Source organism: Triticum aestivum, chromosome 1D (genome assembly GCF_018294505.1).
Source record: "Triticum aestivum cultivar Chinese Spring chromosome 1D, IWGSC CS RefSeq v2.1, whole genome shotgun sequence".
Lineage (NCBI taxonomy): Eukaryota > Viridiplantae > Streptophyta > Magnoliopsida > Poales > Poaceae > Triticum > Triticum aestivum.
The window spans coordinates 480,642,552-480,657,139 of record NC_057796.1 but is presented as its reverse complement, the minus strand read 5'-3'; the positions used below and the strand labels follow the sequence as shown (position 1 = coordinate 480,657,139).

Genomic DNA, 14,588 nt, shown 5'->3' with positions numbered 1-14,588 from the left:
CAGGTGTCTACAGAGGGGGCGAGAGCGGGGAACTCGACGGTGATACCCGCCCTGAGGACGAATTAGACGCTGAGTTCGGGGAAACCGAAACTCTTTTGCCCAAGGGCAAAGGTGCGGAGGAAGCTCTCCATGGCAAAAAGAGGGCTACTTCCAAAGATCAGGAGGGGAAGCCTTCCAAGAGAGGAAAAATGCTATCTTCGGGCCGTCTGGGCCGGGCGAGCGATGCTGCCGTAAGGCTTTCTGGAGAGGATGAACCTCTGGCCAACCGTAAGTGGGGCACTTTAAACGTACCTCATTCTTCCCCTATTAGTGAAGTAATCATCCGACATGTGTACATCCACGCAGGTTAACGCCTGGTGCTTCTCAATCGTCCTCCTCCTCGGGAGACCTTCTTCCGGAGATGATGGAGAGTGACACGCCATTTCCGGCCTCTTCGCCCAATAGAGGGGATGATACCGAGGTATCATCCCGAAGGGCTCCTCCCAATTGTCTAGCAGTGCAGGAAACGAAGAAATCGTTACCCAAAGGTGGTGCCTCTGTCATCCAGGGTTCGGGAATCAAGAATGACGGCCCCGAACCATCTGGTTTACAGCCGGGGACGAATCTGGGGGAGAGCAAGCGGATTCCTTCAAAGGAATGCCGTACTCCGGCGGCGGTTTCCGAAGACCCTGGAGCGCCGGAAATGCTGTCAGACATGCTGCGGCGAGCGTCCATTTCAGGGGAGCACCGTGCCTTGATGATTATGGTGGTCGAAAAGGTTCTATCCGCGAAAAGCGGATTGAACGAGGCCTTCTCGAGCCTTCTGAGAGGTTTTGAGGTTTGTTATGTAGTTTTGCCAATTGAATAATATTGACAGAATGCACCTGTTGTATATGCAGTAGCCCCTGAGACTCGGATTGCCTTCCGAAGGAAGCGATCAGAGGATCAAAAAGATATGCTCAGTTACTAACCTTGATTTAATTTGGAATACAGGCTGCCTCCCCTCCTGTGGCTACCCGAAATACGGAAGTGGCCGAACTGCAGCGAAAGCTGGATATTGCAGGAGATGACATTGCATTGATCAACAGGCATCTTGACGACTCGCAAGGTATATATTTCGAGCATTCCTTACACCAATGTTCTTGTAGTGTAGGCCTGATGCCGAAAAGGGTTTTATATGAAATGTGCATGGTTGCAGATGGTGCTGCCGCCGTTGAAGCTCTCTGGGCGGAGTTAGCCCGGGCCAAGGAGCAGGCGCGGTGTAGTGATGCGGCTGCCAAGAAGGCATCGGCTGATCTAAGAGCCGAACAAGCAGCTCGACGCCAAAGTGAGGAGAAAATATCCGCACTGGCGCTTGAATTGAAGAATACTGCCAGCCGCTGTGAATTCCTTGAGAAGGATAATAAAGCCAAAATGGCTGAACTTGATAAGGCCATACGAGAGGCGAGTGAAGCTCGGTCTGAATCTAGGGCAGCTCGTGAAGAGATTCAGCAGGCTAAGGAGATAGCGGCCGGCAAGCCCTTTTTGCTTCAGACTAAGTTTGGCGATCCGGACTATGCTTGACTGAACCAGGTTTGGAGTTCTCCGGCCAAAGTTTTGGACTTGCCGAAGAGTTCATCCGATGTGACGCAATTTTACCAAGCGCAAGAGGGGAATGCAATGGAGAAGCTTTTCTGGTTACAATTTGGCGCATCAAAGCGCCCTCTGTTGCTAAATGAACAGATGTCCCAATGGGCCGAGCTTCATAGGATAACCCGCGACGCCATGAAAAACGTCATAATCTGGTTGTGGCCGAGTGAGCCTGTTCCCAAGAGCTATTTTGGCCTGGTGCGGTGTCTTGTTGATGCGGTGCCACGTATCGATGCTGCGAAGAGGTTGGCATGCATTGAGGGTGCACGGATGGCCTTTGCCCGAGTCAAGACGTTCTGGAGGAAGATGAAGGCCGTCGATGTTGCGGCGAAGAGTCCGCCCAAGGGCAAGGACCGTAATGAGTCGGAGCATTATTTTGAAGACGTCTGACCCTCGGGTCGGGCGGTAGCGACGCGTTGGCGTCGTAATCTTGGAGGCGCCGCCTTGAAGCTCATGGTTCGTCATATGCGGCTTCATCTCTTCACGGTGGCGTGTTCACGGTGGAGGTCCCCGATTGCTCTTGTAGTGTTAGGGGTGGTGTTGCTGCGCTCAGTGCGTATGTATCCCGCCTTGGGTGTGTGCGTGTATTTGTCGTGGGATGCGTTTGTATTTGGGCTGTGGTTGATATTTGCTTTATATATAAAGCGAGGCGAAAGCTTTTTTCGGTATTGTAGTTGCTCAGTCATTTTGCCGCATCTTCCCTCCCCTCCACCTTGCAAGAAAGGTTGGACCTTTCGGTCCAAACGACGACAAATTCCCCGGATCCGGCGTCGGCGAGGGTGCCTACGGTGCAGCTAATTGATGTCGTCCAATGAACATGGCAGATATGGTTGCGCCATTCCTCACCATAGTTAAATGCATTAGCAGGGCTATTTGAACCACTTAATGTTTATTATGGATCTGGAGATGAAGTCAGGCCCACGACGACAAACTATCAGGTAAGAAGAGGGAACACCAAAAGCCTAAAAAAGCAACATCTTTAGTGTACAAATGTCCAGATGAAACTTCACCATCAAATTAGCATCATAGTGCTACCGGCTCTCATTAAGTAAGATAATTATTCATGGATCCCTTTCAAGTAATGATAATTATATACTCCTTTCATTTTAAAATATAAGTCTTTTTAAAGATTTCAATACCAACGTATATAAACATATTTTAATATGTAAATTCACTTATTTTATTTTGTACATAGTTTGTATTAAAATCTTTAAAAATACGATGATGCAGCAGCAGGAGCGGGATGCCAAGCCCGCGTCCACGTGCCCGCCTTGGCTCAAGCGGTCAGAATCTTCACCAGAAAGATCATCTCTTTATTTCATTTCATCTCGTGGCAGTAATGTATTTGTATCTTCAACGCGGATGTTCAAACTACCCGCATACGTCCGGACCTTGTGGTCCGGATGTCTTTTACCATTCAACGTGTGCTTGTATCGGTCCGCTCGATAGTCCAGACACATTTTTTCTCGCAAACCGGAAACAAATTTGGGGTGAGGGGTGGGGGGTGGGGACGGGGAGTTGTCAGTGCATCGGCGCACTGAGGGTGCAGCATTCATGCCTGGCCAAAGCGGACACAACCTCTCACTGTTGCCGGCATTGAAGCGGCGCACCGGCCGAGAGAGCGTCGGCCCGCCGCTTCCCATGCACACGACTGCTCCACGTTCAACGACACCCCGGCGGTCCATCGCCCTACAAAGTAATGATATGCGGTTGCCGAGGAACCTTCTCCGGCGCTACCCGCCAATCCGCCTGCCGCCCACCATTAACCACACCGCCGCGGTCCATTGCCATCCGCCCGTTATATAAACTCCGGGCCCAGCCATGGCCGCAATCATCCTCCTCCGGGCCCTTTCTCCTCTCCCTACCACGCCTGTTTGGCATCCTCGCTCTCCAAAGCCCTCTAGGATAGCCGCCCGTCTGAGCAGAAGCAGGAGATGGCCGCTATTGCTACCGGCTGGCAGGCCCACTACTAGGAAAAGGCTAATTAGTGGCGCACCTGTTTTTGCCATTAATGGCGCACTACAGGTGCGCCACTATTATCACGCCATTAGTAACAAAATAGTAATGGCGCACCTATAGTGCGCCATTATGACTATCTGGTGCGTCATTACTATCTGACTTAGTAATTGCGCATCACATAGAAGTGCACCATTACTAACATTTTTTTTCAAAAAAAAATTCAGATTCTTGTTCCAATTTCTTTTTTAAATTCAAAATTTCTTTTTTCGTTTTTTTTCTTAATCTCGGGTCACTATGGCTTAATCTCAGGTCCATATGCTTAATCTCAAGTCAAATCGCACTCCGTGGTCAAACTTTCCGAAAGGTCCCATCCTCACACTACTCCAGCCCGAGCACACTTAACTTCGCAGTTCTATCCAACCCCAGCACCAGCTCACTTCACAGGCACTTGTTGATATATCTATCATATCAATCCTATTAAACCTTGTTGATGTCTAGGACTTTGTTCATGTTCATGAGTGTGATGAATTTTTGAAAAAATATTTCAAACTTCCCGGTCATATTACGTATCATATTTTGAAAAAAATTCCAATTTTTTTTTTGAAACCAAATGTTTTTTCTGGTACTAGTGGCGCACCTAGCAAATGGTGCGCCACTAGTAAGTTTGAATTTTTTTTCCTTTTTCCCCCCTCTAGATCTTAAAAGCCCCGTATCTTTCGTTCTGTTAGGTTTTTTTGGGATTTTGAAGATGTTGAACAAGGTTCCCCCGGTTCAATTCGTATGTAACTTTTCGAGTAGATGATTTTTCATATACAAAACTTATTAATCCGAGTTCGTATGCAAAAGTTATGCCCATTTTACTAAATTCCAGAGAGATTTTGCAAATAAAGTCAAAATTCATATTTGTAAATTTTCCCAACAACTAGACCATATATCACATGGGAAACTTATTTTATTTTATTTTTTTGACATTTCCATCATTTTCTTTTATTTTTTTAACTGAAAAGGCGGTCGGGGGGTGCATTTAGCACCAGGGTTACTAATGGCGCACCTGGTGTGTGGTGCGCCATTACTATGTCAACTAGTAATGGCGCACTATCCCCTGGTGCGCCACTGCTAACAATTTTTTTTCAAAACTACTAATGATGCACCACACACCAGGTGCGCCATTAGTAATATGTCAATAATGGCGCACCTGTATCTGATGCGCCACTGCTATATAGCAGTGGAGCACCACATACATGGTGCGCCATTAATGTCCATATCAGCTATAGCCCTTTTCCTAGTAGTGGCCGGCTGACAGACGGAGGCTAACAATGTCCCAATGGAGGACGCGGTCGAGGACGAGCCGACGCCACCCTCCTCGCCGATGCATGCCGGCCTCACCATTGGCGAAGCCCGTGCCCACTAGAGGGACATGCTGAGGGAGGAGCAGGTCGCCAAGTTCCGACAGGTGCAGGTCAACCAGGCCTACACCCTCGGCCTCCCCGACCAGCATCGGCGCGCGGAGGAGCAACTCGCTACTGGCATGGCCATCGTGCCGGACGTGGACGGGGTGGAGCAGGAGGCGCTGCTCGAGCCCTGCTGCTCCTCCCACGACTTTCGCCGCGACCGCTGGCGGTACCGTCAATATCAAGCGGAGTTGCATGCCGCCTACGAGGAGATGGACGAGGTGTTCGGCAAGAGCGACGACGAGGAGGACATCGTTGGCTCTGCCAAGGTCACACCCCGTCGCCAAGACCACGTAGCCTGCATGTCCGCGTGCGCCGCCAGCAGCAGTAGTGCATAGTAGGTCGTCGCCGCTCGGGTCCTAAGAAGACCACCGCTCTTCCCCTCCCGCTGAAGCCAAGCTTGGCGGGCTGAAAATCGACGGCCGATTAGCCGCTCAAGCTGCGGTGGCAGAGGCTGCAGAGGCAGCGTTGGAGAGCGCCGAGGCGGAGTTGGAGAAAGCGAAGGCAGGAGCTGGAGCTTCGGTTCTCGGGGCACATGGCCAGGCATGGAGAACGGGCGCCGGCGATCATTTAGATTAGGTTTAGAGTAAGGTTTGGTTAAAAAATTGTTCAAAATGTAATGAATTTTGACTGGTTTATATGAAAATTTGCCGTGTTTGCTTGAATTTTGTCCGGTTAGTTAAAACCTGGGTGGAATTGTATGCGGGCGGCGTTGAATGACCGTCTCCCGCATCCGTGTCCACGAATGGATGCCGGAGAAAATTTGGGCGCCAGAGTTTGGAGATGCCCTTATAGACCTTTTCATTGTGGGGCCCAACATATTGCCATCTGGAGAAGTTAGTTAGCACATGCATGGCAACCGGTTCTCAAATTTTGAATTTGAATATCTAACACACAACATCTACCATGATTAAAGCTTTCAAAATCTAACTTAAGAAATATCTAGACTTGTAGAGGCGGTCCTTTTTAGTTTGCATATAAGATTTGTCCGAAGTCAAAGTATCTTTACTTTAACCAAATTTATAGAAAAGAGTATCAACATTCACTATACCAAATCAATATTGTTATATTCATTATGAAATGTCATAGTATATATAGTTGGTACTGTAGATGTTTATATATTTTTAATATAAATCTGGTCAAACTTGGTTGATTTTGACTTGACAAAAATCTAATACGCGGAGTAAAAATGACCGGAGGGAGGACAACGTTGACGGGAAATACATCTTAGGTTTGCAATCATCAGACCAAGTACAGTAGTATTTGAGGCCAGCATGCAGAGCCTGCCAACATCATGCATAGATAGAACTGGCCATTCACTTCAGTCGTAGCTATCCCTGACTTGGAGTTGGAGGGAATAGCCACGTGACCGGGAAGCCTTTCAACGGCCGCACGGGCGTCTCGAGGAACAACTCCGACCGCCTCGTCCTCATGTCGTAGACGCTGCAGTAGAAGGGCTCCGGTTGTTTGTGGTAGTATCGATGATTGTATGTCCCAGCGATGGCGTCCTCCGTGAAGAAGATACGATCCCCGGTGTAGAGACAGTCCTGCTCGTGCTCGGCGGCGGCGGCGGTAACATGAACCGCTCGGGAGCACCATGGCCCGACGAACAGCATCCGGCGGTCGCCCACGCTCCTCAGCCTCGCCCACCGCGACCGCGCCAAGTCCGCCTCGAGCACCCTGAACTTGGTCCCCATCTGCAGCTCGAGCGCACTCCACATCCGACGCCCCCCTATCGTCGTCCGCTCCGCCTTGCTCTTAGGATCCTCCCTGCAGACCAACAGCAACGTTCCGCTGGATTCTAGCAGGTATCGCGGCGAGTCGCCGAGGACCCGGCCCCGGCGGGGGTTACCCATGAGGTGGTCGACCCGTGACACGGCCGGCTCGCCGGTGCGCCTGTCGGTGGCGATGGACACGGAGAAGAGCCCGTCCCAGCTGTCGAGGGCGTAGAGCTTTCCCTCGCACGAGACAATGTCTTGGAGGTGGCGAAGCTCGTCGGGTGTGCTGGACCACCACGAGGACGCCCCTGGCCGGCACAAGGCAAGCTTGCTATACGTCCATGCCTCGTTGTCATCGACGATCGCGGCGACGAGGTCGTCGGAGCACACGACGAGCTTCAACATATACGGCTTGGGCTCGTCTTGCGGGACCCGGAGAGGCACGTTGGGGGCGTACGTGTCGGAGAGGCCGGGGAGCAGGATGGTGGTGGACATGGAGAAGGGGCTGACCAGCGTGTAGGCGCCGTCGAAGCGCTCGAACACGAGCCACTGGCCGCAGGAGCTCTGCGCGTGCGGCAGCTGCCGGTGGCGGTCGAGGTGGAGCGGCAGCGGCCGGAAGGCGGAGCCAGGCAGGCTGTAGAATGTCCGGTCGGGCAAGGCGAGCCATGGGTAGTGCAGGGGCGGAGAGGTCTGCCGCGCAGAGGCGCGCCACTGTTTGCAGACGGCGGCGAAGCGGACCCGGTCGGCATGGCAAGGGAGGCGGCGGAGCACGACCCCCGCGAGCTCGGAGGGGATGCTCGACCAGCAGCTTGGTGCGCGGCGTGACATATCGGATCGACGAACGAGAAAGCCTGCGGCGTGTGTGCCTCTGTACGTCCACGGTCCCTGCCGTGGGAGCCGTATATGTATACGCGGTTGGCATGACACGAGAGTCCGAGACTGTCTCAAAAATACTTTCCAGTTTTTTTACATGTTTTTTTAACCAGTTGAGAAGTTTGCCGGCCCGTGCAGCGTTTCATTGTGCGCCAGTTTTGGGAAGAACGAAGGCGGGAGCTCCTAGTTTTTTTGTTTTTTGAGGCGGGAGCTCCTAGTTTTTTTTTTTTGAGGGGTAGCGGGAGCTCCTAGTTAGCGCTCGTGGCGACTTGCAACGGGCCGGCCCAATAATCTTCTATTCGAGTTGTAAACGCAACGAAAAAAATTATCATCCAGATGAATTCTAGGTGAAACCTGACTCGAACTCAGCACACACACGATGACTACCTTAGCCAATAACCACTTGGCCGCATTGACTTACCTGTTTGTAATCAGGAAACTATCTATTTGACCATATTACAATACAACATAAATACACATTATATGTCCAATATAATTTTTTGAAAAATGAAAGCATAAATTTGAGAACGATTTCTTAATAATATTAAGAATAACCAAGAATTTAACAAAACAAAATTTTGAAAAAAATTCATCAATATTTGAAAAAAGTTCACCAAATTTTGAAAAAAAGTTCACGGATTTCATAAAATGTTCATCGACTTGATAAAATAAATTCATCAATTTTGAAAAAGGTTCAATGATTTTGAAAAAAAAATTGATCGAAATTAAAAAAATCATTGAAATTCAAAAAAGTTAATCAATTTTAAAAAAAATTCGTCGAAATTGAAAAAAACTTCATTGAGTTTCAAAAAAGTTCACCAATTTTGAAAAAAAGATCATCAATTTGAAAAAAGTTCATTGAATTTGAAAAAGTTCATCGAATTTTAAAATAAGTTCATCGATTTGAAGAAATAGTTCACGTATTTGCAAGATAATTCATTGACCCAGGAAGAAGAAAAAAGAAAAAATAGAAAGCAGAAAAGGAAAGAGTAAAACGAAAAAAAATGAAAAAGGGAGAAAACAGAAAGTAAAGAATAAAAGGGAAAAAATGATCTAATTAATCAGATCCTGCTGGTTGGCGTGGTTGTTTGTTCACTCTGTATTGAAGATGGAGATCGCGGGTTCGAAACTTCACCAGCTCGTTCATTTTTTGCCGATTAAAAACACAGAACTATATGGGCCGGCCCAGCGCGGACTCGAACCCGCGCCTGTAAAATGCAGGTTTATTCAGCTAGCCACTACACCACCGAATCCTTTGGGAAGCAATCCGTCTCAAGTCTGGCGCTCCATACATGAAGGGTGTGACACCCTTAAATTGGGAATCATCAAAAGGATAGGGACATGAAGCGAGACGAGTGTATGGCATGACAACTGGATACCGCAAGATCATAAACTACGGCCGGTGTGCCCAAAGACCCCAAACCCGCCGCAAGTAGTGTCAGAGTTGCTTGACCACACTACTGCGGGCTGGAATATTCATGTTCTGGATGAGCACTTTTATGCAATGGACAAGGAAGCGATACTGAATATCCCCTTGAGTACACGAGTTCAAGCCGATTTCTGGGCATGGCACTATGACAGAAGAGGCACTTTTTCAGTACGGTCTACATACCGTTTACTGGCAACTACAAAGCAACAGCGAACAGACTGGTTGGAGCATGTTCCGGGGCAATCAGATTCTGATGCAGATAAGAAGTCTTGGGGCAAACTCTGGAATTTGAGCATTCCATCCAAAATCAAAATTTTTGCTTGGCGGCTAGCCAAGACATCAATCCCAACCGGTGAGGGAATCACAGGAAGATGACAGATTCGCCGGCTTGCCCTTTATGCCAAGCGGCGGTCGATATGTGGAGACATTCTTTGTTTGATTGCCATATGTCACGGTGTGTCTGGGCTCTGGCCGACGAGGAATTGACAGAAGTAATGATCTCAAACCAAACCGAGGATGCTCGACTTTGGATGTTCTGGCTACTGGACACTTTAACATAGCAGGAAGTTGTTCATATTTTGATCACTATGTGGGCCATATGGTGGGCGCGACGCCGTGCTATCCATGACGAGCAGTACCAAAGCCCCCTGAGCAGTTCGGTCTTCATCAAAAAAATTCTGGTGGATCTTGATTGTAATGTTGTGCACAAGTCACGCCTGAGGAGGGACTTGCATGTGAAGCCCAAGGACCTGGATGTAACAGCGGAAAATTCAAGGACTAGAGCGACACCATCAGTTTGGCTTCCCCCAACCAACGAAGAAGCGAAGCTACACGCAGATGGAGGCGTGTCCAGATCTGGTAGGAGGGGCGCAGCAGCTGTGGTCTGCCGTGACAGAGCATGAGTTTTTCCGGGAGCTTTAGCAAGAGTTCTCGAGGGTCTCACGGATCCGCCCTCGTTGGAAGCCCAATCATGCAATGAAGCCCTTTCTTTGGCGATGGATCTCAATCTCAACTCTATATGCGTGGCTTCGGATTGTGCTGCCGTGATTTCCATGATAGGCTTGGATGTTCCTTGCCAGTTCGCTTCGGTTTTGAGTGAGATAAACCATAGGGCTAGATTTTTTTCCTAATATCCGTTTCATTCATGAGAATAGGAAGCATAATTTTGAAGCGCATGCTCTTGCAAAAGCTGCGGTTTCTTTGTCTCCCGGGCGCCACCCGTGGCTTGTTAATACGCCCGACATCATCTGTATCCCTATGAACATCCAGATTTAATAAAGGTTACAGATGCTAAAAAAACCACCGAATCCTTAAGAACCATAAAATCCGCCCTATTTATTACAGATTTTCAAACCATTCGTTTTTTTGGAACAGTCAATTTTTTAATGAAAAAAAGTTCATAAATTTTTGAAAAATGTTCAACGATTAGAAAAAAAGTTCATCAAACTTGAAAGAAGTTCATTGATTTCAGAAAAATTTCATCAAATATTTAAAAAGTTCATCGAGTTTGAAAAATAGTTCATCGAATTCGGAAAAAGTTCATCAAATCTGAAAAAAGTTCATCATATTTGAAAAAAAATCATCGAATCTTGTAAAAAGAGTTCATCAATATTTTTAAAATCAAATATAATTTAAAAAATAGATCAATTTAGAAAAAAGATTCATGAAATTTGAGAAAAAATCATGCATTAAAGAAAACAAAAAAGAATGAACGGAAAAGGATAAAAGAACAAAACGAACTTAAAAACTAGAGAAATGAAAGAAGAGGAGTACATTAGCACAAAGTGGGGCGCTGGCCTGATGGTTAGTGTGTAACCATCACATCGAAGGGGTCGCGGAGTTGATCCCCTCTGCTTGCGCATTTTTTACGTCTCCGAAGACAGAAAAGCAATTACACATGGGCCGAGCCTGGTAACGGGCGCCTGCAGCGCCAAAATAGAAATGCCAAGAAAGGCAGCGGCTGCAGCAGTCTGCCGAGACAGAGAAGCCCATTACCTGGGTAGTTCTGCGTTGGTTATCGCTGGAGTTGATGACCCCGCCACTCTGGCGGCCAGGCGTGAGAACTTTGCTCTGGCTGAAGATTTACATTTGCAACGTTTTATCATTGCTTCTGACTCGAAGCAAGTAGTTCATGATATTATCAATAGTAGTCGAGGTAGCTATGGGGCTATAGTTAGTGAGATCAATTTCAAAGCTCCGATGCTTCGTGAACCAACATGTGGTTGGATGGTTCTTCTTTAGCCCAGAAGAGTTCAAGTCCTATACTTGACATTGGTGCTTGCATTTTCCTCGATTTATTTCAGGCCTCCCAGTGATGTGTATTCAGTGGGAGGAGACGTTTGTGGCGATTTCGTCAATCTCAAGATGATGTGTCAATTCAGTCTTTCGGAGGTGCTGTTAGGGGTAGGGTTTGCGTGCGTGCGTTCAGAGGAGTGAGTGTGTGTATGTATGAGCATCTGCGTCTGTATTGTCTTCAAAAAATCCTCGATGCTTAATCTCGGCACTCAACGCGCTGTCCTTCTGCTCCACCGCCGCATGGTTAGCCCTTGCCCTTCCCTCATTGCGGCATCCTCTTCTTCTGACGCCCTCGCTCCCCAGCCCCGGCTCCACCTGTGCTCAGCCATGTGTCTGTTATCTCTTCCTCGCTTCTTATTTAGAGACATTAAAATTGCGCACTAACCAAACCATCTCAGGCCATCAGTGTTTTCGACCATTGGATCTAGAATTGTGGCCGTCTCCGGCCGTTGGATTTCCTTCTAAATACATATGAGTGTCCATACATCGCTAGAAAGGGCTAAAAGGCTGGGCCGCTGCTCCAGCAACAAAATCGCCCATCAGTCGTTGAACTAGGCCTACTTGGGAAACAATAGAAGGCCACGCTTGGGCCCTGTGAGCCCACCGGGACACAACAGGAGGCCGCGCTCGGGCGATTCTGGATGTGTATGGCCAGAATGTAATGTAGCTTTTTGTTCAGCATTTTCATCTCTTCGACCAGGAGCCGTTTTGGACTCAATTATGATCGATGAATCGGAGGAACAAGCAGACATTATCTTCATTTCTGCCGGAGATTCCCGCGTTTTTTCAGCCGATTCTCCGAAATGGGGAGAGATCCGCCGAGCGATGCGAACGGCGATGCGGCGTCTGTGGAGGGTTGAAGAAGCGGAGTAACGTACAGTCACGGATTTAAGGCATCATTGATGCGAGCCGTAATGGTGGTGGACGTGCGTTACTGGCGAGCGCTGATGGTGGATGTGCGTTACAATCCGGCTGCCTCCCCCTCATGCCCTGCCATGCGCCTATATATCCTCTCCTTGCATAGGTTGATGTTACTATTATATGTTTTCTTCGCTGGTGCAGATCTTTTGTACCACTTCTCCCCCATGCTTCGTATTCTATCGAACTATGTTGTTTTTTCTCTTCAAAATCAGCCACAGAGCATGTGAGGTGAGAGGAACCCAAGAAGCAGGAAGACAAAGAGATGGAAGCTTCACCGACGGGAATGACAACATCGACAAAAGGCAGCTCGCTGTCCGATGGGGCAAAGAGAATCGACGCTCGGGAGGACGCCGGTGTCCGTGGTCATCACCTGGAGGTCACCAGAGCTCGCCGCAATAGCTGGAGACTGAAGGAGGCCATGGTGCCCCTCTCTAGACGAGATTCTCCGCCATTTCCTCACGAGCCTCACCATGAGGAACAACCATCATTGTAGCTAGAATTTATCTTTCGACTTATTACATGCATGATGGGTTACAGGTTGGTTTGATCTATTGTATTATGCATCTAATTCTGCTCCATGTTCGAGTCAACCTGGCACTTCTTTCCGTAATTCTTGATTTTTTATTGATTTATTAAATGTCCAATTATATGTTGTTTCGGTCTGTTGTATCAGGAGGAACGACCTCTCCTTATTGTTGGAAACGTAGCATGCAATTTCAAATTTTTCCTATGATCACGCAAGATCTATCTAGGAGATGCATAGCGACGAGAGGGAGAGAGTGTGTCTACGTACCCTCGTAGACCGAAAGCGGAAGCGTTTAGTTAACGCGGTTGATGTAGTCGAACGTCTTCGTGATCCAACCGATCAAGTACCGAACGTACGGCACCTCCGAGTTCAGCACACGTTCAGCTCAATGACGTCTCTCGAACTATTGATCCAGCAGAGTGTCGAATGAGAGTTTCGTCAGCACGACGGCGTGGTGACTGTGATGGTGATGTGATCCGCGCAGGGCTTCGCCTAAGCACTACGACAACATGACCGGAGGAGTAAACTGTGGAGGGGAGCACCGCACACGGCTAAGAGAATAATTGATGTGCTTTGGGGTTCCCCCTGCCCCCGTATAAAGGAGGAGAGGGAGGAGGCCGGCCCTAGGGGCGCGCCATGGGGGGGCACCGACTTGGACTCCTAGTCCTAGTCGGTCCCCCCTTTCTTTCGAAGGGGGAAACGTGAAGGAGAGGGAGAGGGAGAAGGAAAGGGGGCCGCGCCCCCTTCCCCTTGTCCAATTCGGACTGCCCATGGGGGCGCGCGCGCCATCCCTTGTGGGCTCCCCTCTCTCTCTCCTATGGCCCATGTTGGTGAAGGAAATATGCCCTGAAGGCAATAATAAAGTTGTTATTTATTTTTTCTTATATCATGATAAATGTTTATTATTCATGCTAGAATTGTATTAACCGGAAACTTAGTACATGTGTGAATACATAGACAAACAGAGTGTCCCTAGTATGCCTCTACTTGACTAGCTCATTAATCAAAGATGGTTAAGTTTCCTAGCCATAGACATGTGTTGTCATTTGATGAACGGGATCACATCATTAGAGAATGATGTGATAGACAAGACCCATCCGTTAGCTTAGCATAATGATCGTTTAGTTTTATTGCTATTGGTTTCTTCATGACTTATACATATTCCTCTGACTATGAGATTATGCAACTCCTGAATACCAGAGGAACACTTTGTGTGCTATCAAACGTCACAACGTAACTGGGTGATTATAAAGATCCTCTACAGGTGTCTCTGATGGTGTTTGTTGAGTTGGCATAGATCGAGATTAGAATTTGTCACTCCGTGTATCGAAGAGGTATCTCTGGGCCCTCTCGGTAATGCACATCACTATAAGCCTGCAAGCAATGTGACTAATGAGTTAGTTACGGGATGATGCATTATGAAATGAGTAAAGAGACTTGCCGGTAACGAGATTGAACTAGGTATGAGGATACCGACGATCGAATCTTGGGCAAGTAACATACCGATGACAAAGGGAATAACTTATGTTGTTATGCGGTTTGACCGATAAAGATCTTCGTAGAATATGTAGGAGCCAATATGAGCATCCATGTTCCACTATTGGTACTGACCAGAGATGTGTCTCGGTCATGTCTACATAGTTCTCGAACCCGTAGGGTCCGCACGCTTAACGTTCGATGACGATTTGTATTATGAGTTATGTGATTCGATGACCGAAGTTTGTTCGGAGTCCCGGATGAGATCACGGACATGACGAGGAGTCTCGAAATGGTCAAGACATAAATAATGATATATTGGAAGGTTATAT

General features: G+C 48.0%; 1 protein-coding gene across 1 annotated transcript; it reads right to left on the bottom strand.

Moving 5' to 3' along the window:
- Positions 1–6,132: 6,132 nt before the first annotated feature.
- LOC123177391 (uncharacterized) lies at positions 6,133–7,591 on the bottom strand. The gene has a single exon (XM_044591165.1). It carries the CDS (start codon positions 7,562–7,564, stop codon positions 6,350–6,352), a length of 1,215 nt encoding a protein of 404 aa, XP_044447100.1. The 5' UTR covers positions 7,565–7,591; the 3' UTR covers positions 6,133–6,349.
- Positions 7,592–14,588: the final 6,997 nt, after the last annotated feature.